Below are 25871 nucleotides of genomic sequence, written 5' to 3' on the forward strand. Positions count from 1 at the left end.
CCTCAATGATATGGCCATAGCACCAGCATATACGTGTCTCTGCTCTCAAACGTTTGCCAGTATTAACCCAGACATCCACATGTCATGTTCCTATTACATTTCTCCTCCATATCAGAAAATGATATTTGGATGCAAAGAAGCAAACCTTGTTTCCTCAAGAGCCCCAGCCTTACCTCTGCCTGCCAGGCCAAGGTAGATGCAGAGAGAGCAGAAGCCCGGCCAGCTCCCAGAACAGCAATTGTTTCACCATCATCATCCACCACCTTGAAATCCAGGTCTTCGTTGTACTTCCTGCGCTTCACCTGGCGGCCAGAGCGGCGCTTCTGTGCATCAAACAGAAGCTCCGATAAGAGAAGAGGGATGCACACCTAATTTCCTGACTCAGATCTGGCACTTGTCCAGCTAATACAGAGAGCAGGAACAGGACTCAGAGCTTGTCTGGTACTCTCCCAGCCCTTGCAAAACTAGGGCATTGGCAGGATGAACTAAGCAGTCGTTTGAAGGACACAGTCAAATGCCCCCTCTAACCACACGGTCATTTTTATTTATTAATTTACACATAAGAGGACAAATGTAATATAGCAAAAACCAGCCCTCCACTAGTACACTATTTTGTGATTTTTTCCAAAGATATCACACCTTACTATTCCATAGAACTATTCATGTATCTCAGTCTGTCATACATGTTCAAGTATACAGCAATTGTAAAATCTCTGCTTCTTCCTTGCTAACATTCACCAATGCAAATAACAAGGGTTCTCCCATTCAATCTCTCATCCAAAGTCTTAGGGGAGTGATGCATCCAATTCCACTTGATGCTATGTGGTGTAGCTAATAAAGCTGCAAAAAAACTGTGCGGAGGTCCATTATGTTTTCCATTCAATTTAAGGGACAACTTTTCTGCCATTGCTATCTGCCATGACCACCATTTCAAGCATCCTACACCAAGGATAAATCTGGAGCCAACTCTTTAACATCAGCACCTCTGGTCCTGGGTGCTGTACACCACAAGACAAGGGAATCTGCTCTTTCACAGTCCTATGCATGTTGAAAGGCCCCATAAATCCCAGAAAGAAAACCAGAACAAAGCAAACCACAAGGCAGGTAATGACTTACTCTGGTGGGTGAGAATCTGCATTTAGTCAAGTACATCTAAAACCTCATGCCCCCCACTTCAGTTGTTTCCTTCCAACAGCAAATATCCTTCTGATTTCAACACCATATGCTCCTGGAAATCTTCACTAACTCCATAGGCAGTGTCTCCATAGACAAGGAAAGGAAAGGGAGGCAAAAGCCCTTTCTGTTTGGGAAGCTCTAAGCACAATTCAGCTCACTCCACAGAATCACTTTTGCTGTCCTGTGTCTTCCCTGGAGCTGCCCTTGAGTAAACCATCACTCCCTTCATGCTGCAAATACTCTCCGAGCAAGCTCCCTGTTGAATTCACAAATCACTGATTTAACAGAACAGAACAGAACAGAACAGAACTTCAGCATTCTTTATCTCCTCTTTGCGTCTCCAGCTTTTCTTGACCCATAATCTTATTGGGTCTGTTAAGAAGCAAATTGTTCATTGTGCTCCCTCTCAGCAAAAGCAGTGCTAGCTACAGAGACAGAGCTGCAGTTCCTATTTAAGGCTCGGTCTGAGGGTGGTAGCTGCTGAAGCAACATCTGAGCTCTGCTCATATGAAGTATTCAGCCTGAGCATGGAGCTGTCCAGGGTACCTTTGACTCAGGTAAGGTCAGCAATTGCAAGAGCAGAGGGAAAAGTTGAGAGGAGAGCATTCTCTTCATACCAGTTGTATCTTGGATGCATGGCCAGATGGTAGGGTCTTGTCATTTTTAAAGGAGGAGATACACGCACAGCACCCCCCCCCCTATATTTCACTATACTGAATAATCAATTCTATACTATATAGATTCCTACCTCTCTCCAGCACAAGCAGGGCCAGGCACAAGATCAGTACAGACCATGCTATCCATGAGGGGAAGGGGTCATGTAGTATTAAAAAACAAGGCATTTGCATTTTGGACATACACAGTTTGGCAAATTCCCACACTTCTGGTTTTGTGCACAAACTGCTATCAAGATGTATCCTTTGGGACTCACATTGTAAGGAACGTATGATTAAAAAATGAGCTCTCCAACTAAATAGGAGGAACATTACTGGAACAGCAATTGGCCATATACCTGAAGAGTCACACACAGAATCCCAATGATAGCAGTCATTCTTTCTCAAGACAGAGCCTCCCATGCCATAAAGGTGAGAAGCCCAAGCATACCTGGCTGTCAGCTGATTCAGCAGACTCCTCAGGGCTCTGCCCAGACAGTGAAAGGAGGCTTTGATCAAGCTCAAGGCTGTCCACTGAAGTGTCATTTTTCCTTTTCCCTTTTTTTTTCTTCTCAACAGGAGTTGGTCCTTGCTCCGTGCTGCAGATATAAATGAGTAGTGTCAGAGGAATATGAAATCGCAGGTACATTTTGAAGGACATCAGCTTGGTGTAATAATTTGCTTGGTGCAATAATTTGTGTTTCTGCCCAAAATGCCTCCCTAAAATGTGTCTCCCTTTGTGCCACTATTCCTTTGAGAGTACTTGGTCGTTTTCAGTCAGGATCAAAAGGGTCACACACAAAACCATGCCTTTGGATGGTTCTCTTCCAATGGCAGTTATGTTCTTCCCAAAAACCACATCTGAATCAAGCCATGTTTTGGTTTAGCATTATATGCACGCCTGTTCAGTGTCAAATTAAAGAGAACCCTTCTCTGGGCTTCCAAACAAATTTAAAAAACAAATGGGGGTGGGGAAGTAGGGCTAGGAGAGGTTGATGATGTCACATGGCAGTTGGGTATTCTTTGGACAAAGAGAGTCAGGGCTGAACAAGAGCTGTGTTAATTGAATTACAAACTGACTGGTCTTGCTGGAGGAAACAGGTTACACTTTCTCCCTTTCCAGGAACAAGTATGCAAAAGATGTTTGCAAAATCTTTTCAACACAAAAAGGAGAAAAATATTATAGCAAGGAAATACAGAGACATTTCACTGCACAGCATTTTTTAAACATCTTGTTTATGAAAAGGCAGCCTCAAAAGTGCCTGTGTTAAAAAAGAAAAGTGGGCAGCTAGAGTAAGTCGTTCAGTAAATCATCCATTCCATGTATCCAAAATGCACATTATGTCAATACCTTTATTAGGTCAACTGAAATGTCACAAAATAATGGCAAGTTCCCCACAGCTCTTCATCAGGCTAGGTAGTAAAAATTGCGAAGCAGGTTTCGTTATCAGAGGTTATTCCCTCTAACTGCTAGGATAAAGCTACCCAATTTTGTTTCTGTTGACTTTTTTTTTAACCTAGAATACCAACTAAAATTGATCTCTACCTCTGATAATATTATAACTGCTTAGTTTTCTCTTTATTCCAGTTCTCCACCTGCCAAGGTAACTGTGTGCTTCACCTAAGGACAGAGACAGAACTGGGTAACAGCTAGCAGTTGCAGTTCCAAAGCATCATATTTTCTCCTTCCTAGTAGACCTTGGTGCAACGTGAAACCTGCATAGCTTCTAAAAGAGCCTCATACAATATACAATGCAGACCTTCAAATAATTGGGGGGTGGGGAGGAGCACGCCATGATAGCAGGAATACAATGAATAACCTTTATTTGCTGGAGTTTTGGAAATTTGGTTCCAGCAAACACTCAAAGTTTTAAGAATCTGACGAGGGCCTGTTCCAGCTGCTTGGACCATTAGAGATTCAGCCAGTGGCCAAAAGGAGCAGAATTCTTTGGTTTTGCTCCTTTCTTGTGCCTTGTTTTCCTATACTACAGCTTAACCCAGCCCTTTCCAGTTGTTTTCATGCATCGGATGGTGTTCAAGGTGGCTAACAATAGAAATGCAATAAAATACAACAAAAACAACATTAAAATTCAAAACACACCAGGTTAAACAGCAAGAAAAACAACCACTTCAAACCAATTTAAACATATTTACAATAGTTGGCTTATGAGTTCAGGTCCTGTCTAAATAAAAATCTTCTTGCCTACCAACAGGAGGTCACTAAGAGATGGGAACAGCCAGACCTCCCTGTGGCGATCACATAGGGTCCCCGGATGTTTCACCGTCTATTGATCCCTGCGCCACCACTTTATTTCTCGCTGCCACCACCTAGACCCTACCTGGTAGAATACTGAGTCCAGTCAGGATTAAATTGGAACATAAACTTTTGTTTATTTATTGCAGTTTAACAAGCGTGTGGTTTCATAAACAGTATCGGTCAATTACAATCATGGGGTGCCTATCCAGACCTATAACTTCCGCTACCTGCTCTTACTCACTAAACCACCTCTCAGCTATTTACTTGTCTTCCTAGCCCCTAACTATTCCTGACTCAGCTTATTTTGTTACACTAACTCAACCTACCCACAAACTCTATCCCAATTCACTCCGACTCCAACCAACCACCCAACTCCCAACGAACTCCTCCCTTTGCCCCTCCCAGAGCTGGTTTTGTAGTCCCTCTGACTCCACCCCCTGGGTTCTGATTGGGTAACCTGTTTAACTATTTCACCTCCAGCACTCTCATATGTTAACGTCACACTTCCTTGGCAAGGACTTCTACAGCAGCCATCAAGAAGGTCTTCTCTTAAGTTCCACCAAATGTGGTTCTGATGTTAGCCGGACTGACAGAAGGACCTCTCTTCGAGAATCTTAAAACCTGGACCGCATCATATAGAAAAATGTAACCTTTCAGACAGCCTCATTCCAAGATGTGTAAGGCTTTGTAGGTGACAGCTAACACTTTGAATTGTGCCCAGGAATGGACTGGTAGCCAGTGAGACTGTTGTAAATGGGGGGGGGGGAGTAGCCCCCATAACTGGCCCCATCAATTTACGCTTCCACCAGCTGCAAACCAGACAATGCACAATCAGGCACAGTTCAAGCCAAATTCCCTACAATGTTTCTCAAATTAAAAGTTGACAAACTTCAAACACATAACTTTTTTAAACATAACCCAAAGCACAGCTGAGTTTCATGTTCAGGGTTTAATGTCCTTTCCCTATCAATGATGCTTACTTCCAGTGCACTGGTCTCAGCAAAGCACTCAGAGGCACCAGGCAAATACCAGATCAGTTTCACATACCTGGTACCAGCGTATACAAATCAAGAGAGCTGTACCAATTTACTAGGTCAAGTGAGTGGTGGTGGACAGGAACAAGACACCCACAGGGACCACAGAAATCGCATTTCAAGTGTATTATTCCTTACTCAGGGCTGTTTTCATCTAGTTTATTTTTGCTTTTGCCACTCCTTTAATAAGAAATGGTTTGCTTTGGTTTATCTTTCTTTGTCTATTTTAAAATCATGTTTCCGCTGAACCTTCCTGCCCCTGTTTCATGGGAAATTGCTGTTAGCTGGAGGTTGTGCAAAAAAATAATTCTTGCCAACAGCTTTTTCAGGCAGTTGCGACCCAACCACATGCCTGTGAATGAACCAGAAGCTCTGGAAATGCACTGATGCTGTAGCTTCTGCTTCAGTAGCAAGTCCCCAGACATTGATTTTGCAGTCACAATTAACAACGGTTCCATTCATGAATGCTGGAGCTAACTGTGATTAGAAATAATTTAGAGGAGATTATGCCACGATTACCAGCCGCTTAGAGAATTTGCAGCAATTGCTCCATTTGCATGCATGTTTTATACTGTCACTTCAGAAGGAATGCTTCCCTGCTATCTTCTTTTTAAAATGTCTTGTGACAGGACCAATGGACTTGAATCCTTATTGAGAATCTAAGTAGCAAGAATGACCCTTTCGTCACAAGCAAGTTGCTCCTAGCCGTGGCTCTAGTCCACAAATTATGAAGAGTGACATAATATATGGCAGTCACGAGTGTCATTGACAAGAAACCCACCCCCCGATGAATTTAACATTCTAAAACTCTTCTCCTTTTTGCACTCCTCTCCCACTGTTACCCTACCTGGGTGGGCATTCCTCTCATTCTCTCTGACCTTTAAAGCCCTAAACGGCCTCAGTCCAGTATACCTGAAGGAGCGTCTCCACCTCCATCGTTCTGCCCAGACGCTGAGGTCCAGCTCGGAGGGCCTTCTGATGGTTCCCTCAGTGCGAGAAGCCAAGTTACAGGGAACCAGGCAGAGGGCCTTCTCGGTAGTGGCACCTGCCCTGTGGAACGCCCTCCCACCAGATGTCAAAGAGAAAAATAACTACCAAACTTTTAGAAGACATCTAAGGCAGCCCTGTTTAGGGAAGCTTTTAATGTTTAATAGGTTATTGTATTTTAGTGTTTTGTTGGAAGCCGCCCAGAGTGGCTGGGGAGACCCAGCCAGATGGGCGGGGTATAAATAAATTATTATTATTGTTGTTATTATTATTATTATTATTATTATTATTAATTTTAAAACCCCTTTAAAATTGATCACTAAAGTCAATCTTATGGCACCTGGTAAAAGTAATTTTTTTTCCCCTACACTTTTGAGGTCCTTAACAAGAATTCCACAGGACAAATAGGGACAAGGTAGGCCCAAAGATGCAGCACCTTGGAGAGTTCCAAAAGAGCCTGCAAATTGAAGCCTTTCATTCTTCCAGGACCAGATCACAACCTCCCAGGCTCTGCCCCTTCCTAAAGCGATGTTTTTGAGTCCTTTGGCCTCAAGCCTAGCACACCTTAATTCCCTCCAGAATGAGTGACATGGAGACACATAGTGTCTCTGCTGAGGATGAGGACAGGTCCTTTGGGAGGGTGCAGGCCCAGAGGTTGTTGACTGGAGGTCTTAATTCAGGGGTCTCTAGCTCATGGTATCCAAGTTCAGTAGGTTCTAGCTAAGGAATAGCCATTATGCTGGTGTCTGGATATTTATCTCCTCCAGTGCTGCTGATCTGACTGTCCACTTCCCAGTCCAGCTGTTCAGGGTGGGGTACATGATCGTTCTTGTGGTCTCTTAGCCAGAAGGTTTATATAGGGTGAGGCTGCCTTAGCTTCAGCCATAAAACTGCACCATCCCAATGCCACACTGAGGTGCAATAACAGGCATGACTTCACATAAACCGATTTCTCTTTTTAAGCATGATGAAATCCACACAGAATTCTCTATCTAATGTGTCATGCTCCTGACCACTAAAGAACAGCAAGTCAAATCTTCAGCCCAGGTGGCAAATGAACGTTGAACACTTTCACAGGTTTCAAGTGAACGCAAAAATAATCACATGCTGGGATAATTAGTCCGCTTTCAGATTAGCCTGGTGCTTATCCTTTGTTTACCTGCACAAGACCAACCATAACCCCAGGGAAAGCATGGATTGCTGGGGAGTGGAAACTTCACCCCTGGATTCTTAAGGCAAGTGACTCTGTGAAAGCTTTTAGCCAAATCAAAGGGAGAGAGAGCAACAAAGGCAGGAGACATTACCTACGGCTATCTTTAATTAAGGACACTCTCAAGGGAGATCAGCCCTTCTCTCTTGACCAGCTCGTAATTAAAGAAATTAGTTCAGGCAGCAACACAAAGAACCCTAAGACATGCACCCTCGTTTATTACGGTCTTGCACTACAACAGACATAGAAAAACAATCACATGTCATTTTGAGGAAAATGGGCTGTATTCTAGGATACCCATGTCACCTGAAAGCTTAAGGAGGGAAATGGGTTCTATTTCTGACTCTTGTCATCGATGAACTAGGACTTGCGATTCCCCCCACCTTCCCCTATTCCCACATTTAGCTCCACTTCCCCCCCAACAAGGATGAATAAAGCTACCAAGAGGTCAAAATTCTTGCCTCATTTATACTTGGGGATTTTTCTATAGAAGACTCCCACCAAAGACAGATTTCAATTAAGCCACCTCCTATTTATTGCAGCCATTTACTTACTTTTCTTCTTAAACCAAAGTATGTGACATGGGGGGGGGGGACTGCCCAACCTCAAACACCAAGTATTACTGCAGGAGGTAGTCAGAACTTGAGATTTAGGTCCCCATTAAATGTGGTCTGAGAGGAACAGGGGTCGTTTCCAAGTACAGTGGTACCTCGGGTTAAGTACTTAATTCGTTTCGGAGGTCCGTTCTTAACCTGAAACTGTTGTTAACCTGAAGCACCACTTTAATTAATGGGGCCTCCTGCTGCTGCCGCGCCGCTGGAGCACGATTTCTGTTCTCATCCTGAAGCAAAGTTCTTAACCCGAGGTAATATTTCTGGGTTAGCGAAGTCTGAAACCTGAAGCGTATGTAACTTGAAGTGCATGTAACTCGAGGTACCACAGTAGTGTGAGCCCATTTAGGTTTAGGCTGTGTGTGAATTATCACTTTTAACTACATGTATATCCTTCCCTGCCTCCCAAAGGACTCCAGGATGATTAATACAGATAACAAAACAATTAAAATATCTCAAAACAATTCCAAGACAAATGCAGACACTACAGTATGGGCAAGACCAATCACATGGTTTTTCCCCACCTGACCAGCTATGGAATCACATCATAGCACTCCCATACCACTGTGGCTACATTTGACAGGAGCCTTAGATAAATCTAAGTAGGGAACAATCATTTTCACTGCATTCAACGAAAACAAATTACGCTTCCACACTGGCACAGAAATGGGAGCTCTTGCAGTTTTAAAAACCATACTGAGAAGGCAGACACATGGTTCTGAACAAATTACTATAAATATGATTAATAATGCTATTGCTAGGTACTAATTTTATGAAACCCCGAAGTGAAAACATACTTTTAAATATCCAGTCCCTCTAGCACAGAAACATCAATAAACCAAATAGGCTCTCCATCCCATTTTGCCAAAATCACCAAGCTGCCTTTATTCCACAACAGCATTAAGCAATTTGTTTCCTATCAACATCTGAGCCATTCTCCTATAAGTGGTGGGACTCAATTCTGGGGGGAAAAACCAGGGGCTGCAAAAAAGTGAGTCTATTGACTGCATTTGACATATGCACATTACAGGTTTTAGCTCAAGGGTGTTTCATTCTGTAGTCCTCTGGGATGCACTATGCTTTGTGGTATAGAGAAGTGTAGATGTAATAGCCTGTTCCTAAAAACCACCCACAACATTCAGGCCAAAGCAAAGCAGAGAGAAAAATGGCTGCGGGGGAAACAAAAAAAGGGTAACATGAAATGAGCAAACACCCACCTGGTCTTCTTGGGTCTGGCTTTGGGGGGAGACTCCGAGTTGCTCTTCTTCTCTTTAGGCTCCTTTGGGACTTTGGGCTCCCGAGGCTTTCTGGGTTTCTTTGCCCCCTCCTGCTTGGGCTCCTTGGCCTTCTTAGGCTCCTTGGGCTTTTTGGGTTCTTTTGGTTCCTTAGGCTCTCTCTTTCTCTTTGGTTTGGCTTCTCTTTCACCCCCTGGTTCCTGCTGCCCCAGCTCTTTTTTCTTCCGTTTCTTCTTCACCCCAGTGCCCCCACCCCTGTTGTCCTGCATCCCATTAAGGGATGTCACCATGTTCTGCACAATCTCATCGGGCACCTCAACAGGCACCACATCCTGCTGGTCCTTCTGGGCCAGGCTCACGCTGGCCAAGTTGGAGATTGTCACCAGGTCATGCAAATCTTCCTGATCTGTGCTGTCCGCAAAAGGGGACTGTGGCTTGCATTCAAAGGTGATGGAGGCATCAGACATTGGGGAATGACTCAGCACATTAAAATTTGGCAGCTGCAAAGAGAACACAGAAAGAAATGTCACCACACATGTACAGAGGAGTGTGTATTGCTGCTGAGAGCTTGAGAGCCAATCCTGGCCGCTGTATTTAACAAGGTAATGACAAGTGGCCTGTCCTTCTCGCATGATTTTGAATAAAAGTTAGCTTTGACAAAAACAGCAGAAAGTTTCACTCAGTTAATCCACACTGATGCCAGAGTTTCCATCCAGGTCTTAGGCAACCTACCACGTTACTAGGATTTTTCTCTGTGCTAGAAATAGTGCATTCCCTAAAAAAAGGTATGCATGACTGGCTGCCTCAGGATTATGGATTATGACATTGAAAAATGCATATGCCCGGCAAAAGAAGAGACAGTTGATTATTAAAGGATACATACATACTCAGAATTCAAAGTAAATGCTGGAACAGGTAATATGTGAAGCCATTCTCTACATACATTACAGAGTTGGAGGAATTAATGCAGATTCTGAAGGGATCCCAGGGGCCATCTACTCCAACCTCCTGTGATGCAGTAATCACAGCTAAAGCATCCCTGACAGATGGCCAGCCAACCTCTGTTTAAAAACTCTCCGATGAAGGAGGGACCATCGCCTTCTGAGGTAGTTCATTTCACTGTCAAAACAGCTCTTACCATGAGAAAGTTCTTCCTAATGTCTTGTCAGAATCTCCTTTCTTGCAATTTGTATCCGCTGGTTCAGGTCCTACCCTCTGAAGGAGGAGAAAATAAGCTTCCTCCCGTCTTTCATGACACAGCCGTCCAGATATTTGAAGCTGCTGTTGACCTGACAATTCACACCTGCTGTTGGCCTGCTATGCTAGCCGGAGGGTGTAAATGACTGAGCTGCCACAGAAACATACCCTCTCTGCTTTGTATAAAAGAGATGTAGCGGGCCCTGTCTCTAAGATAAAATTTTGGTTCTCTGGGAAATTCTAGCTACCATTGCTGGCCTCTAATCACTACATCACAAATAGCCAAGATCCTATACAAAGATGTATGATTATGAAGAAAGAGGAAAGGGTGACTAAGGTCTTGACACAGCTGTTCCCCCAGTTGTTTTAGAACTCCCAGCCTTTCAAAACCACTGAAAATTATTATTATTATTAGTAGTAGTAGTAGTAGTAGTAATATCCCTTCCACAACAGCAATGGCTGTCCTAAAGACATACCTGTCAAGTCCATTATATCAGGAACCATTTTTGTGAACCATTTTTGATACATGGCAGTGCACTTTAAGTGATTAATTTGTATAGAGAAGAATAGGTATGTGTACTGTTTTGATTGTCAGAAGCATTTCATATGACAACAAGCTGGGCAGAAATGGAAATTCAGTTCCACTGGGATTTCTTGCATTTCCTTTTCTCCCTGCACCATCTCTAAATCTGTTCCAGAGGTTCCCTCAACCCACCAGAGCAAATTTAGTGCAGAGGGTAGGGAAGTTCTTACTGCACAGCTAAAAATGCTTGCAGTAGTGAAATTGTTTAGTTGGGTACTGCCCATTGTGCAAGTTCTCATAAAAATAAGGTAAAAGAGCAGATAGCCAAATAGCCCCTTGCAAACAAATGCACAAGTGGCACCCCTGTCCTAATGTAACTACAACTTAGCCAACATTTCATTACGACACAGCACATCCCAAGCAAAATAAACCCTTTCCCACTATCCTGCTAGCACTAACTTTGCCTCATACTCTCTTTCAATCTAGCACAGTGGTCCTCCAAATCTTGCCAACTCCCATCAGCCAAAGGTTGGTGGCAGCTGTATTCCAATAACACCTGGAAGTACATAGGTTTCCTATGCCTGACCTAGTACAACTTCCGTAAACTCGCCTTGGCAGGTACCAACATGAGGGAAAATGTGTCTCGAGGCTATGGCTGCAGGAGCAAGATAAAGCTTTGCTATCGCCATCAACAAATAAACAAGTACCAACGGATAACCATTTACCACAGTGGCCACTACTTGCAAACTTTGCAAAGAAGCATACGCAGCCACACGCGAACCTGGTTGTACAAACCTGGCTGAACATCAGATATCTGGAACAGTAAAGATGTTCTAAAAATCACTTCACTGTGCAATGCAATGCAACAACCCAACTTATCACATGGCTGCATGGGGAAAATCCAGCAGCAATGAAGCTACATTCAAGCCAACTCCTGTTTTAAATTGAGTTTTCCTGTAATATTCCTGTGTATTTTCAAATTCAGTGTAACACTTTTCAGCTGCTGCATTATTTCACAGCAAAGACATAACAGTACACCCAAAAACTTAAGAGAGCATTTCACTGCAGTGAGGCAGAGCTGCCAATTTCAGGGAGAAAGATATGGCTCTCCTGACTCCTGGCATGGATTAGCAGAGTCATCCTCAGCCATGTAATAAAAGAAACAAACAAACTGGACTTAACGGTCAGGGGTCCCTTTACTCACATAGTATGAACTCTTGATGAAAAATGAGGTGCCTTTCCTAAAAGACAGTATTTTAAAATGCTTCTGCAAATAAAAAGATTTTATATAAATGGCCTCGGCCCAGTATACCTGAAGGAGTGTCTCCACCCCCATCGTTCTGCCTGGACACTGAGGTCCAGTTCTGAGGGCCTTCTGGCGGTTCCCTCACTGCAAGAAGCGAAGTTACAGGGAACCAGGCAGAGGGCCTTCTCGGTAGTGGTGCCTGCCCTGTGGAACGCCCTCCCATCAGATGTCAAGGAAATAAACAACTATCTGACTTTTAGAAGGCATCTGAAGGCAGCCCTGTTTAGGGATGTTTTTAATGTTTTATTGTGTTTTAACTATTCTGTTGGAAACCACCAGAGTGGCTGGGGAGGCCCGGCCAGATGGGCGGGGTATAAGTAATGGTCGTGATGATGATGATGATGATGATGATGATGATGATGATGATGATGATTTTAACCCAGCACTGAAAGGCATATAATTTCACTGCCAGGATAAAGATGTATATGATCTGAAGAGAAACCATTGTATATACAGAGAAGACTCTCCTCAGAGAATGGGTAAGGGCCATAGTTTAGTGGTAGAGCATCTACTCAGCATGCAGAAGGTCCCAGTGTGAGAGCCAGTGTGGTGTAGTGGTTAAGAGCAGTAGCCTCGTAATCTGGGGGACCAGGTTCGCTTCTCCTCTCCTCCACATGCAGCTGCTGGGTGACCTTGGGCCAGTCCCACCTCTCTGAAGTCTCTCAGCCCCACTCACCTCACAGAGTGTTTGTTGTGGGGGAGGAAGGGAAAGGAGATTGTTAGCCACTTTGAGACTCCTTCGGGTAGTGATAAAATGGGGTATCAAATCCAAACTCTTCTTCTTCTTCCCCCTAGGTTCAATCACTGACATCTCCAGGTAGGGCTAGGAGAGATCACTGCCTGAAACCCCTGGAGAGCGGCTGCCAGTCGGTGTGGACAATACAAAGTGAGAGGCACCAGTGGTCAGACTCAGCTAGCTAGGGATGATGGGAGATGTAGTCCAACAACAGCTGGAGATCCAAGTTTGAGAAAAACAGTCTTAACTTGTAGAGCCAGAGCAGCGTTTCATCTGCATTGCCGATTTAGATATTGCTAGAATCTCCTTTCCGTCATGAAACCCCACAGATTGGCCCTGGGCAAGTCATTCCTCTCTCAGTCTAAGCTACCACACAGAGTTATTGCAGCAATAAAATGAGATGATCCCATGTACATTGCCTCAAGCTACTTGGAAGAAGAGCAGGATACTGATGTGATTTTAAAAATAGTTTGGAAAAGACTAAACCAATGGCATTTAAACACATCTGCAACTGATGTGGCCATCTGCAATAACTGATTGCAAATATGTAAAAGAATATTGGTGTCCTTTTATACAGGGAATCTGGAAATACAAATCATAAACATGCTGCAATCTAAATAAGAAAATTGTGACTAGAATTGAGCTTCATATAGTGCATTTACTTGCAACAGACGTGCCCTCTCCTCCATTGATGTTTATAGTGTGTAATATGTAAAACAATGGAAACAAAAAAAATTAATGAACTACTGTAGCCCCAGCAAACCTTATCTGAGTCCTGCAGGAACCTCAGAACTGAATTAGATTTGTTACACCTGTACAACTACAATGGAAGAACCCTGATGTACAAAATAATCTGAGCAGTTAATGATCTTAAATTTAGTTTTCAAAATAGCTGTTTGAAATGAGTAGTTATTGAAATGTACTACTCTTTCATAATTGAAAAATCAACCTAGTTAAAAATACAGCTTTAAAATTAACACTGAAAGAAATGGGATGAAGCAGTCACCTTTTCCTTAAATCGATATTTTAAGTCAGTCTGCGTCTATTTCTACACAACTTCTTAATAAAGAAGTTAACAATTAATAAGCATTTGTATAATTCCTAACAAAACTCTATTGCTCTTTTCTGACAGATTTGCTTGTTCTCTTAGGTTTGAAGATTACAGTGGTACCTCGGGTTAAGTACTTAATTCATTCTGGAGGTCTGTACTTAACCTGAAACTGTTCTTAACCTGAAGCACCACTTTATCTAATGGGGCCTCCTGCTTCCGCTGCTCGATTTCTGTTCTCATCCTGAAGCAAAGTTCTTAACCTGAAGCACTATTTCTGGGTTAGCGGAGTCTGTAACCTGAAGCGTATGTAACCTGAAGTGTATGTAACCTGAGGTACTACTGTATTTCTTAGCTAGTTTTATATTATTTTTAAAATCTTTCTTAATCACCTGAAGAGGCAGGATGGCTAAGCATACAATTTTAACAGCATAATTCTATGCAGTCTTACCCAGATGGAAGCATTATTGAGTTCAATAGGACTTACTCCTAGCTAAGTGTTTTTAGTATTGTAACCTAAATAAATATGACTGCATTACGTCCCTTTCTGGACATTATGAATGTTAAATTGTTGAAAAACACATAAAAACCAAGTTGTTAAAAAATTATTTAATTGCAAATATGTAGCAGACTTATTTTTTGGAAGAGCAACATGCTTGGCCCATCCTTCATTTTGAATATTATTATATACGGTACATTTTCCTATAAAAGGGATAGGTGGAATCATTTTGTGGGAACTGGTTGAAAGTCAGACATGTTTTACTTCTATCTACTGTACTATTTTTGATAGGAAAATCAAAACAGGATAAAATTTGTTGCAGCCTTATCCATGCTTTAAATTAACACAGTCAACATAATTATTTGTTCTGCAGCCACATCATTACCTACTAGTTCAGGCCCCCTATTGGGGAGAATAAATAAATATGTTTTCAGAAAATTATACTTCCTAACACCAACTGCAGCTTCTAATTCCATTAACACTTAAAGTTCTCTTGACACATGCAAGTTTTCCATGTCCAGCTTTGGCATGTGAAATTCTAATGCAGTTAACCAATAGCAGCACAGACACTTCCTTTTCTTTTTCCTTCTCATGTGTGACTTGACATCTGCTCAAAATACTCCATTTTAGCTGCATGCCTATGCCTCCATAACCTTGCATTTTCAAATTTTCACCAATAAACCATCATAACAAAATATCTCACTTAAAGTTAATTTGCATCTCTGGGATCATCATAGTAGCAATAGCACAGTTGGATTACAGATGAAGGCAGGTCGGTTCTATACCCCGAAAACACCTGTAGTTGGATATACAGTGGTACCTCGGGTTAAGTATTTAATTCGTTCCGGAGGTCCATACTTAACGTGAAACTGTTCTTAACCTGAAGCACCACTTTAGCTAATGGGGCCTCCTGATGCTGCTACGCCGCCGGAGCACAATTTCTGTTCTCATCCTGAAGCAAAGTTCTTAACCTGAAGCACTATTTCTGGGTTAGCGGAGTCTGTAACCTGAAGCGTATGTAACCCGAGGTACCACTGTACATAGGAACTACCATACCTCTGGAAGATAAGACAGGTCTTACAATCCTTCTTCATTTATTTGGCTCTGTTAAAGCAATGGCTCAGCATCTAATGCTGGTTGGCAGATTTGCAAATAGAATTTGTATCTCTAATAATAAAAGAGAGCAGAGAATAGAAACATCAGCAAAAAAAATCTCTCTGTGTTTGTGTTCATGTTGCACAACTTCCCAAAACCTGTCCTGGATCTGGCACTATGAATCTCAGTGAAAGCCAATGGGAATTCAAGTACACCCAGAGCAGGATGGAGGGGGAAGAGAAAAAACTTATCTGCTTCCAATCAGGAGCTGCTGTGAACATAGTGAGAGAGAGAGATGCACTTTAAAGGCAAACTGTCAAGGTTAGTAGGCCTCAAAAGTATGACCTACTTTTTTTTAACTGCTTGCCTGTTTGTATTTGCAGAGACCAGCGTTCTTTAGGCAAGCTCTGAAAAAAATACTTCAATAGAAGCCACTAAAATTTAATTAACCCGCCACCCTTGATGAGCTCTTCAGCTCCACGTCTGCAACCTTACAGCACCGATCTATCACCATGAAACACTGTACTAAACTGCTTCACATGTGTCCTTCTCTAACACAAAGATCAAACCAGTACAAGAACTTGAAATAACAGAAATGGTGTGTCCCCAAAGAAGAAAAGAAGGGTGCTTAGTCTGCCATTCATTTTTCAAGCTGCATGTGTCCTCATACAGGAGAGGGAAAAGCAGCCGGGCCTTTACTTTATTTTTTCACTGAACAGGTTTCAAAGAAAAAAAGCTATTTTGGCTTAAAAAGCAGACTGCCTCTCCAGCACTGGGAAATACTAGAACAAAGAGAGAAAGTTAAACCCTTAATACTGAGGTAAGTTTTTCCCTTATCTGTCTGTGAACATACCCGAACTTTAGATTCTGGCCTGGAAAAAAAGGTGTCCCCATTCTAAAAGTATAAAATACCCTATACAATGCACAGGTGTATACTATTTTGAACCTGAAATGCAAAACACTGTGCAAAAGGCAAACCAAGGACAAGGACATGCCTGGAAGCTCGCAATCTAATTTAAACATAAAACATAAAGGGGAAAGATGGGGAAGGTAATGCAGTTAAGGAAAGGAAAACAAGGGTTTTTGTTTTTTAAAAAGCAGGTGGATCTTAAATAAGTCGGGAATAAGAAGGATATCCAACTATCTTGGGCACTGAACCCCAAAAGAGTTGTGAAGTTAGAAAGGCCAAGGATGAAAGAGATTATTATGAATTTAAAGAGGCGAGTTCTTGATGATCGAAGGGTGTGAGATGAGATAGAGAAAGGCAGAAGAGACAGAATGAACAGATTAGGAGGTTATAGTGATGGTGAAAAGAGAAGAGGCAGGGAGGTATTGATGATGGTGGAAAACATAGGGTTAGGAATGCAGGAGAGGGGACTGAAGAGATTAATATATAATCTCCTTCCTGGTCATGCCCAGTCTCATGTGGTCAGCAACCCAAGTCTTCCTCACCTAGATGTTCCAGGCCACGTTCTCCCAAACCTCTTGCCTGTTCCTTGCCTTCCAACACACTTCCTCTTTAGGTATTAGTCAGCTCTCAGACCTAACTGTAGGAACAGCCTTATGAAACATACAAGAAAAGAAAACCCACAGAACTGGCTAGTTACCAGCCTCAATCCACTGCCACCATGCAGGGCAGACCCCTGGTAACTCTGCGACATTTCAGGGGAAATCACAGTGGTATTATAGGTGCCATATCTAATTTCACATATCCCTGCATGTTACAAATTTCCCTAAAAGCCCTGTTAGGTACAGGCTGCAAATGGAAACATTCCAGGCCATTCAGCACTGACCTTGCCAAGATACCTCTACTCAACTCCGTATCATCAGAGCCACAGAACCAAAGAGGTGAGACAAAGCAAAGCTTAACCCCTCATGGGTTGCCATTTCAGGGAGAAACATTTGTTCAGTTCATTTTTCAGAATTCATTTTTCACCAATCTCCAGCGTGATCCTATCTCTCACAACAACACTTAACATTGGCAGCAGTTAAGTGCTCATGCTCTTCACTCATCAATAGGCCCTTCTCAACTGTATCAGACACTGTGAGTATCATTAATCCTTTCTGTATATACAAGAAAAGAGTCAGGTGGGTTTTTAGCCAAACCAGAGAGCTCAAGTCTATTGCACAAGCCAAAATGTAGATTGAACGAGAGGGTTTTTTCTCTGCGGTGTACCCCATATGTGGAACTTCACTGCTTTAAGTGGGTATCTTTCTCCCTAGTTGTATTCCAATATTAGTTCTCTTGAAACAAGCTTTTAATTCAGTTCTTGCTAGAACTTAATTTATTATTATATTTCTTTACATCTCACCTCTTTCCCAGACTGGAACTCAAACCAGCAGCTTACACAAATTAAAACAACACATGTAAAATACAGAAAGCTAAAAACAGACAAGATACTAGTTAAAAAGTAAAAAAAAAACCTATAATAAAATTTAAACAATATAAAAATAAATCTATTGAAATACAAATAATATTTTTGCCTCTAAGGGTTGTATCCAACATTAGGAGTTCTGCAACAGAACTTCCCCTCCCTCTCCTCCCCACCCCACTCGCTCCCAAACTCTGTTCTGTGGTTTTCGCCAATCGTCCAAGCAGATCTGAGTGGCACATAGGGAGAAAAGAGAGGAAATTCTGTTGTGGAAGTCAAAAAGCTTACGCTAACAAAACAACCTTTCGTGTTTTTCCTTACTGATGCTGCTCTTCGTCTGGTAATGGTGTTTTAACTACGGGACATTATTATTTTCATGCTTATTTTAAATTTTGTAAGCTGCAACTCTTTTGGGGAGGGGAAACAAGAAGCACATATTTTGGTGTAAGTAACGAAATAAATTGCCACCAGCATAGACCAAACAAGAGCAATCCTCACTACTTATGAGCAAACTCAAGAAGTATTCAGCTAGAAGCAGATTACATTCCAGATAAGCCATCTTTGACTAGCATAAGGCATGTTAACATAATAGTTATATCTTGGTATTCTAAGTTAACAAAACGACTTACAAAAGTGTCTCATTAAAACAATCAAAATGTGGAGATAAACCACAATGGTAGCAAGGACATCCCAACAAACAATTAAAATCTAAGAATACAGTGGCACCTCAGATTGAGAACAGTCCAGTTTAAGAACAATTTGGTTTACGAACTCTGCAAAACCGGAAATAGTGTCCCAGTTTGAGAACTCTACCTCGGTCTAAGAATGGAATCCGAATGGTGGAAGGGCACCGGCGGTGGGAGGCCTCATTAGGGAAAGCGTGCCTTGGTTTAAGAACAGTTTCGGTTTATGAACGGACTTCCGGAACGGATTAAGTTCATAAACCGAGGTACCACTGTATTAGATTTTAATATGCAGCAAGGACAGAGATAAAATCCCTGAAAAAATAAAAACTTACTAACCCAAAGGACATTTTGGTGGTCCGCAAACTAGCACGGGGGGGCACTTCAACTGAAAAGGCCCTCTCAGCAGTCACTACTCACATAAACTCTGACAACGCCAAGAGAAGTGAAAACATGTGTGAACAAGCCATTAGATGGACACCAGCAGACCAAGTCATTCACAAACTGCTCTACAACAAGCCCACCTGTTGATTCTTAGGCAGGTTCATTCACCTAAGAAACTCCATCAGTGGAAGCATGGCACAATGACTTCCACTTACCCAATGGAGATTTTTATCCTCTCCTCACCCTGCACGCCCCAGAACTGGCTCAGTAGGGGGGGTGGGTCCAGGAAATTTCCTCAGAAAAGTGAGGGGGGGGGGTTCTTCCGTCTGGCAAGCTGAAATACTTGTGCAGGCAGAATGTTCATAATAGCACAATGTTGAATTCCACCCTATGTCTTGTTGGTTTTATGATGGGTTGCTGGGTTTTTTCTTTTCCCCCTGTAATTTTACCTACTTCACTGCATTCCCTCCCCTTCTTCTTAATGTAACCATTCTGAAAATTTGAATGAGAGGCAACTTATGAAGGTTCAAAGTTGTACCATCAGGGACAATAAGAAGCTTCAAGAGGGATTTTTTTTTAATCCAAACAGCACAGGGGCACTAAAGGTTAACCAAGGGTTAAAAACCCTTTCCACACACTCCTCTAACCTCCCAATCCAGATTAGGAGACCCCCCACCACCCTGCAGCTGTTTATTGTTAAGAACAAGGTGTGTCCAGACCTAAGTTTGCTATTCAAACACACTACTGTGTAATGTGTAATTTGGCCCCGAAGTAGCTACCCATATTTGCTGTTTTATTCAGAAAAACTACACATGCGAAAGCGCACCAGAGCTTAATAAAGCATTCCACTTCTGATCCCTGCACATTATGTCAGCCTCCCCCACTTCTAAAATCCACACTAGCCCCAAATCTAGGGGACAAGCCTTATTATTATTATTATTATTATTATTATTACAGATAGGTAGCCGTGTTGGTCTGCCATGGTCAAAACAAAATAAAAAAATTCCTTCCAGTAGCACCTTAAAGACCAACTGGGTTAGTTCTAGGTATGAGCTTTCGTGTGCATGCACATGGTATCTGAAGAAGTGTGCATGCACACGAAAGCTCATACCTAGAACTAACCCAGTTGGTCTTTAAGGTGCTACTGGAAGGAATTTATTATTATTATTATTATTATTATTATTATTATTAATGTCATACCTCCAGGTTAAATTGGAGATTTTTTCAGTCCCAGAAGAATAACCAGTTTTGCTGCCCTGAATGCTCTCCTTTCTCCCCTGCCCTCTTTCAAGCCCAAAACTCTCAAGTTAGTCAACAAGTGAAGAAAAACCAGTGGAACAAGAATGTCCCCTTTGCTCGCACTGGAGGAAGGAAAAGTGGGGGGAAAGAAAAAGCTTTGACAAGATGCTGATATTATGAAGGCGGAGTGTTGGGGGGACACACAATGATTCCTCTGTCTAATATTACCTCATCTGCAGCACAAACCCTTGAAAATCACTTAAAATATTTCTCATGTCAAATCCAGAACATCCAGCTGAGCATTTCTTTCAGCCAGCCTCCCACCTAGACTTCCTGTATGGGAAACACACAGCATTAGAGGTCACTTTTGGCTGCTGCATATGTGAAAAAACAACCAGTGGCTGTTTCTCTCCCTGTAAGGTAGCAGCAGCCCTTCTGACTGCCTGTCCTTTCCCCTTCCAGGGATCATAAGTTTTTGCAGATCACAAAGGAGGAGCTACATCCCACAGGCCACCAACAATACCTACCCCTTAACAGCCTCACTAGAAATTATTAGTAAGAGGAAGGAGGCAATGTAAATGCCGAGGCTCTGATGGTATCTTGCATTATGTGGATACAATAAAAATAGACTTGCAAGGGAAAGCATAAATCTTGGCATCCCAGCTCCATGCAAGGAGAAAAACACCCAAGGCAGCAGTGCAGACTCTGCAAGGCTAAAAAGAACTAGGCAGTGGTGCTATCGAGGCAGGACTGTAAGGCAGATATCAAGGGTCCTATTTAGCAGAATGAATTGGGGTGGCAGGGCAAATGCAGCCATCCTGGCTTACCACGTTTTGAAGCAAGTGGGGCAATATACATTACCATCTACAGAGGGGCTCCTCCCTAAGCCCATCAAGTTGCCTGACTACATCACTGGAATGAGACAAAACATGTGTTTGTGTGAACAGGGTGCAAGAGCAGTCCTTTAGAATTCAGTTGCAACAGCCAAGCCTACATGCTGGCACGGTTTCTAATGATGGGGTTTTACTGCGGCTTTACAGTGAATCAGACCAATTGTATGTCTAGCACGGTATCCGTCTACCTGGTCCCTTTCTGTAAGTAGTTTCCCCCATAATTCCTGCCCAAATTATTTTTAAGTGGAAGCTCCAAAGACATCACACACACAGGACATGTGCTTTGTCACTGAATTATGGGTACCCCTGCACACTCCTGGTCACTATTTCCTGTATCTGTGCCCCTCAGTTTCTGCCACACACACCCCTGCATTTTCTAAATCCTGGATACAGAACTGGGCAAAATAACGATATGCAAATTAGGCATGTCAACCTGGCTTTAGACCGTTTGAGGTGCATATTTTAAGGACTAATAATAATAATAATAATAATAATAATAATAACAACTTATTATTTATACCCCGCCCATCTGGCTGGGTTTCCCCAGCCACTCTGGGCAGCTTCCAACAAAATATTAAAATACAATAGTCTGCTAAACATTTAAAGCTTCCCTAAACAGGGCTGCCTTCAGATCTTATCTTATTTCTGTAACTGTAAGTTGTTTTAAGCTGTTGTTAAAGTTGTGTTGCAATGTTGCAACCCACCCTGGGACCTTACGGTGAAGGGCAGGTGAGAAATTAAAGAGTAGCAACAGCATAAATAATATTAATATGCTGGATACAGAAAACGAATGCTATGAGAATGAGAAAAGGGCATTTTATCATCCATTAAAAGAAGAAGCAAGTTGCATCAATTTGCACAATGCGTGAAAAAGGGCATGGCTGGGAGAAGGCTACCAGCAAAACAGCTGTTTCTTAAAGAACAAAGAAGAACAACATGACCAACTAGGAAGTGGCAAAATGTGTGCTGCTCTAGAGACAAGAACTGGGATACAATGTTAACTAGAATGATGGAAGAAACCTTAGCAGTAGGATCGGCAGGTGAGAATTTAGTTTCTTTTTGTTCCTTTGAAATATCAGAAAGGGATAAAGTTGTTGGCCAACATCACTTTAAAGACTTTGTTTCAGAACAGGCTTAGAAGAGAAGATTTGTTCCTTTCTAACAAACTCACTTTAAAAATCCCCATTTAAAACAAGGCAGGACACAAAACAGCACGGAGCAGATTGGTTTGTTCCATGCTTCCATATATTAAAGCAAGCTCCTTCCCTTTATCACATAGGCCACAGTTAGGTTTGACAGTGTGCACACACAGAAAATACAATGATGGCTGCTTCATCAATCTCTCAGGCATACTTGGTTTATAAATGGCACCAGCATAGCAAAAGCAGCAGATCCAGACACACAGAGGAAGGAATGGCCTTTCAGAGGCATGAAGAATTTTTAGTTAATTTTTTGGCTTTCAAAAGATTGATCAAATTTAAATCAATTCACATACTACCTACATATTAATGTATGTGCCATTTTTTTGTGAGAGGAACAAAGTGTAAGTTACTATCCATAACAAAAACAACACTTAGCATTTGAATAGTGCTTATAAGTCTTTAAATTGAATTGAGAATTGTAGAATTGGAAGGGACTGCCAAGGGTCATCTAGTCCAGCCCCCTATAATGCCGCAGCTGTCATTATCTTGTTAAAATCCTTACAAGAACACTGCAAGGCAGGTGTGGGGAAGCTTGGGCCTCCCAGATATTGCTGAACTACAACTCACATCAGTCCCAGTAAGCATGGGCAGCGCCCAGGGAAGATGGGAGTTGTAGTTCAGCAACATCTGGAGAACCAAAGCGTCCCCACCCCTGCTGTAAGGTAAGGCAATATTATTATTCCCGTTTTGCAGAAAGGAGGACTGAGGCAGAGAAGGAATTGCTTGTCTAAGTCATCTAATGGGATTCCTGGCAGAGGCAAGATTTGAACTACGGACTTTCTGATTCATAACTCATTCTCTTAGCCACTACACCACAGTAAGGAATTTAACAATGAACTGCAACTATGGACTTGCATTTATATTTTAAAAATTGTTTATCTTATGATAGCACTTCCTAGGATTTAAACTGCATGATAGTGGGATTAGGTTTAAGCAAGCTATTCACATTAAGAGGTTTGGAGATTCTGCTGCCCACAGAAACTAAAGTTGTTAAGGAGGTTCCTTTCGCCATATGGCAAAAAGGACTCAACTTCCTCAAATCCAGTTGAATAAAGGACCCTAGGGAATGCTTCTCCTTCTCCCTCTCCCTCCCTTGCACACACACACACACACACACAGAGAGAGAGAGAGAGAGAGAGAGAGAGAGAGAGAGAGATTGACAAAGGAAAGGGTTGCCAACCTGTTTTTCTTTCTTCTGTATTTTCATTATCATCAAATTTGGGGTGTATATTACTTCTGTAAAAACACAAGACAAAAAGGTCATGTTAACACTGAAAGCACACAAGAACTGCTTGTAAAGTATTTTTAATACAGCACCCTCTCTAAAGAGCAGTGACACACTCAGATATAAGTCCTGCTCAAAAATACTCTGTATTACTCAAGAAGGAAGGGCCTTTTGGAGTCTAAACAGATAACCCTGTGGCACTGATTTACATGACTAGGAGCCATACAATAGATAGATAGATAGATAGATAGATAGATAGATAGATAGATAGATAGATAGATAGTTTTGAAATTTCCTCATTACAGCTATAACTCTACAGTGGGGATGGGGAATCTGCCATCCTCCAGATGTGATTGGACTCCCACCAGACCCGGTCAGCATTGCTTATGGTCATGGAAAATTCTATCTCCCCAGCCCTTGAAGGCTTATCAGGGGTCTGTCCATCCCATTGATGTCAAACAGGGATTTCTCAGAGTGTTAAGTAGAGGTCTTCCAAATCTTAGCCATTCAGATCCTTTGGGAACTTCATGCATTATGCACCTTAATGATACGTCTAAGATTTATTTAATTCTACATTTAAAAATGTAATGGGGGGACAGTTAATGCATACAACATACAGATACGCTAAAGAGGGAGGGAGAGAGTTGGTTAGTGACCTGCTGAGTATAAACACTATTAGATGTTGTGCAATGTGTGCAATTGCTTTGGGATGCAAAGTAGTCAGATGGGTGGGGTACAAAACATTTATTATTATCAATCATCATCATCATCATCATCATCATCATCATCATCCTGGGGCTTTATAGAAACAAAAGAAAGTACTCTACCAATTAAAAATATCCTTTCCCACTTGAAAATATGGCCCTATAAAAGTCCGGCAACACTTCCTGCTCTCCCATACCTATGCAGATTGAGAAACATGCATTTACCTTCTCCAGGAGCAATACATTGCCTTCTTTGAGGAGGAGAGGGATGAAGGATCTTCTTTAGTTGGAAAGCGGGGAAAAGAAGAATGTGCACACTCTGGGGTCAGAGCCAGGCCATTCTCATTTCAGTATCCTGGAAGGGGAAGGGACATAACCAAAAGAGACACAGTCAGCCTAGCAGCACAATTAGGAAATAAATGGTATCCATTAAATATCAAAACAATACATGTGACAGAGTGGTGTAGTAGTTAAGGTTGAAATAAGACTGGCAGGAAACATGACAATCAGCCATATGCCAAGTTCAATTATGTGTATGCTGTGGGTGGAATTTAACATTGTGTAATTACAAATGTTCCATTTGTGCAAGCATTGCTGCTTGCCAGACGGAGTGATTCCCCTCTACCCTCCCTCTCCATGCTGTTTTGGGGGTTCTCCCAACTTTCCCAGAGCTCATTTCAAGGGATGCAGGGGGTTTTCACTGACAAGGTTGGTTTGATGACTATAAACAAGTACAGTCAACTGGAAGCCCAACCTCTTTGAGATGCAAAAGAGGCCATGTGCTATATACTGCAAGCAACCCTCAAATAGCTCTACCCCTGCTTCAATTTGTGTTGCAGAGCAATAAATTCTAAATGCCATGCCCACCTACTCTGGTTTCAGCCCTGGAGTTGATCTCTCTGACACAGAGATTTACTTTGCCTTCTGAACTTTATGTCCTGGATGGGTGAAAACCAAATCCAAGCTCACTTCAGTTTCCCAAGTACTGAAATGGGTGGTGCAGTTCACAGTGCTGGCAAAAGAACAGGGCTCTTCATAAGAGTCTCCATCCTCAATCGTTCAATGGACTGAAGATCCTGTTTTGACAGAGAGCAACTCACAAATACATATTTAGAAACATTTGGCAGTATACACAGAACTCTATGCTTACACCGCTTGTCTCTTGTGCCCAGGCCCAACAACAATAATAGTTCCAAACTCTGAATATAAAAAAATGCTATGACCTGAGGCATTTATGATCACTATTAAATCCAGCGGTATTTTTGAGCATGTTTAAATTAAATAATTATTATTATTATTTTGTCCAGGGGGCTGGGAGCGGGAATGCATATACGCCCAATGCCTGAACCAAAAATCCACCTATATCTGTAGTTAATAAAGTTGAGCCATCTGTAATTCAGATCACTGTCTGCTTGAGTTTATTAATCACATCTTACATTTAGCCACTGCTGGGTGTGTGGGTGTGTGGAATGCCACTGTGACTGGTACTGTGATAAACTAACTTCATGGTGAGTTCCCCCAACTTTTTTCCAGAAAAAACAACACTGATTACATCCCAATTTGTATCTTTTCTCTTGCCCCCTTTTTCCTCCTTTCCACACC

At 42.1% G+C, this 25871-nt stretch overlaps 1 protein-coding gene across 7 annotated transcripts in view; it reads right to left on the bottom strand.

Annotated features, from left to right (window-relative positions):
- CHD6 (chromodomain helicase DNA binding protein 6) overlaps positions 1 to 25871 on the bottom strand; it is a 113278-nt gene that overhangs the window by 51076 nt on the left and 36331 nt on the right. For 6 of the 7 annotated variants that reach the window (XM_081864705.1, XM_081864709.1, XM_081864708.1 and 3 more), the window contains exons 2-6: positions 24495 to 24624; positions 23521 to 23576; positions 9146 to 9663; positions 2281 to 2428; positions 174 to 323 (exon numbers count right to left, since the gene is read on the bottom strand). In XM_081864705.1, coding sequence (XP_081720831.1) covers positions 174 to 323; positions 2281 to 2428; positions 9146 to 9663; positions 23521 to 23553 — 849 coding nt within the window. In that variant the 5' untranslated portion in view covers positions 23554 to 23576; positions 24495 to 24624. Of the gene's footprint in view, positions 1 to 173; positions 324 to 2280; positions 2429 to 9145; positions 9664 to 22158; positions 22179 to 23520; positions 23577 to 24494; positions 24625 to 25871 lie in introns of those variants that run through there. The other variant, XM_081864710.1, reaches the window with a different exon arrangement.

The sequence above is a fragment of the Podarcis erhardii genome (assembly GCF_964252035.2).
Source record: "Podarcis erhardii genome assembly, chromosome: 6".
Taxonomy (NCBI): Eukaryota; Metazoa; Chordata; class Lepidosauria; order Squamata; family Lacertidae; genus Podarcis; species Podarcis erhardii.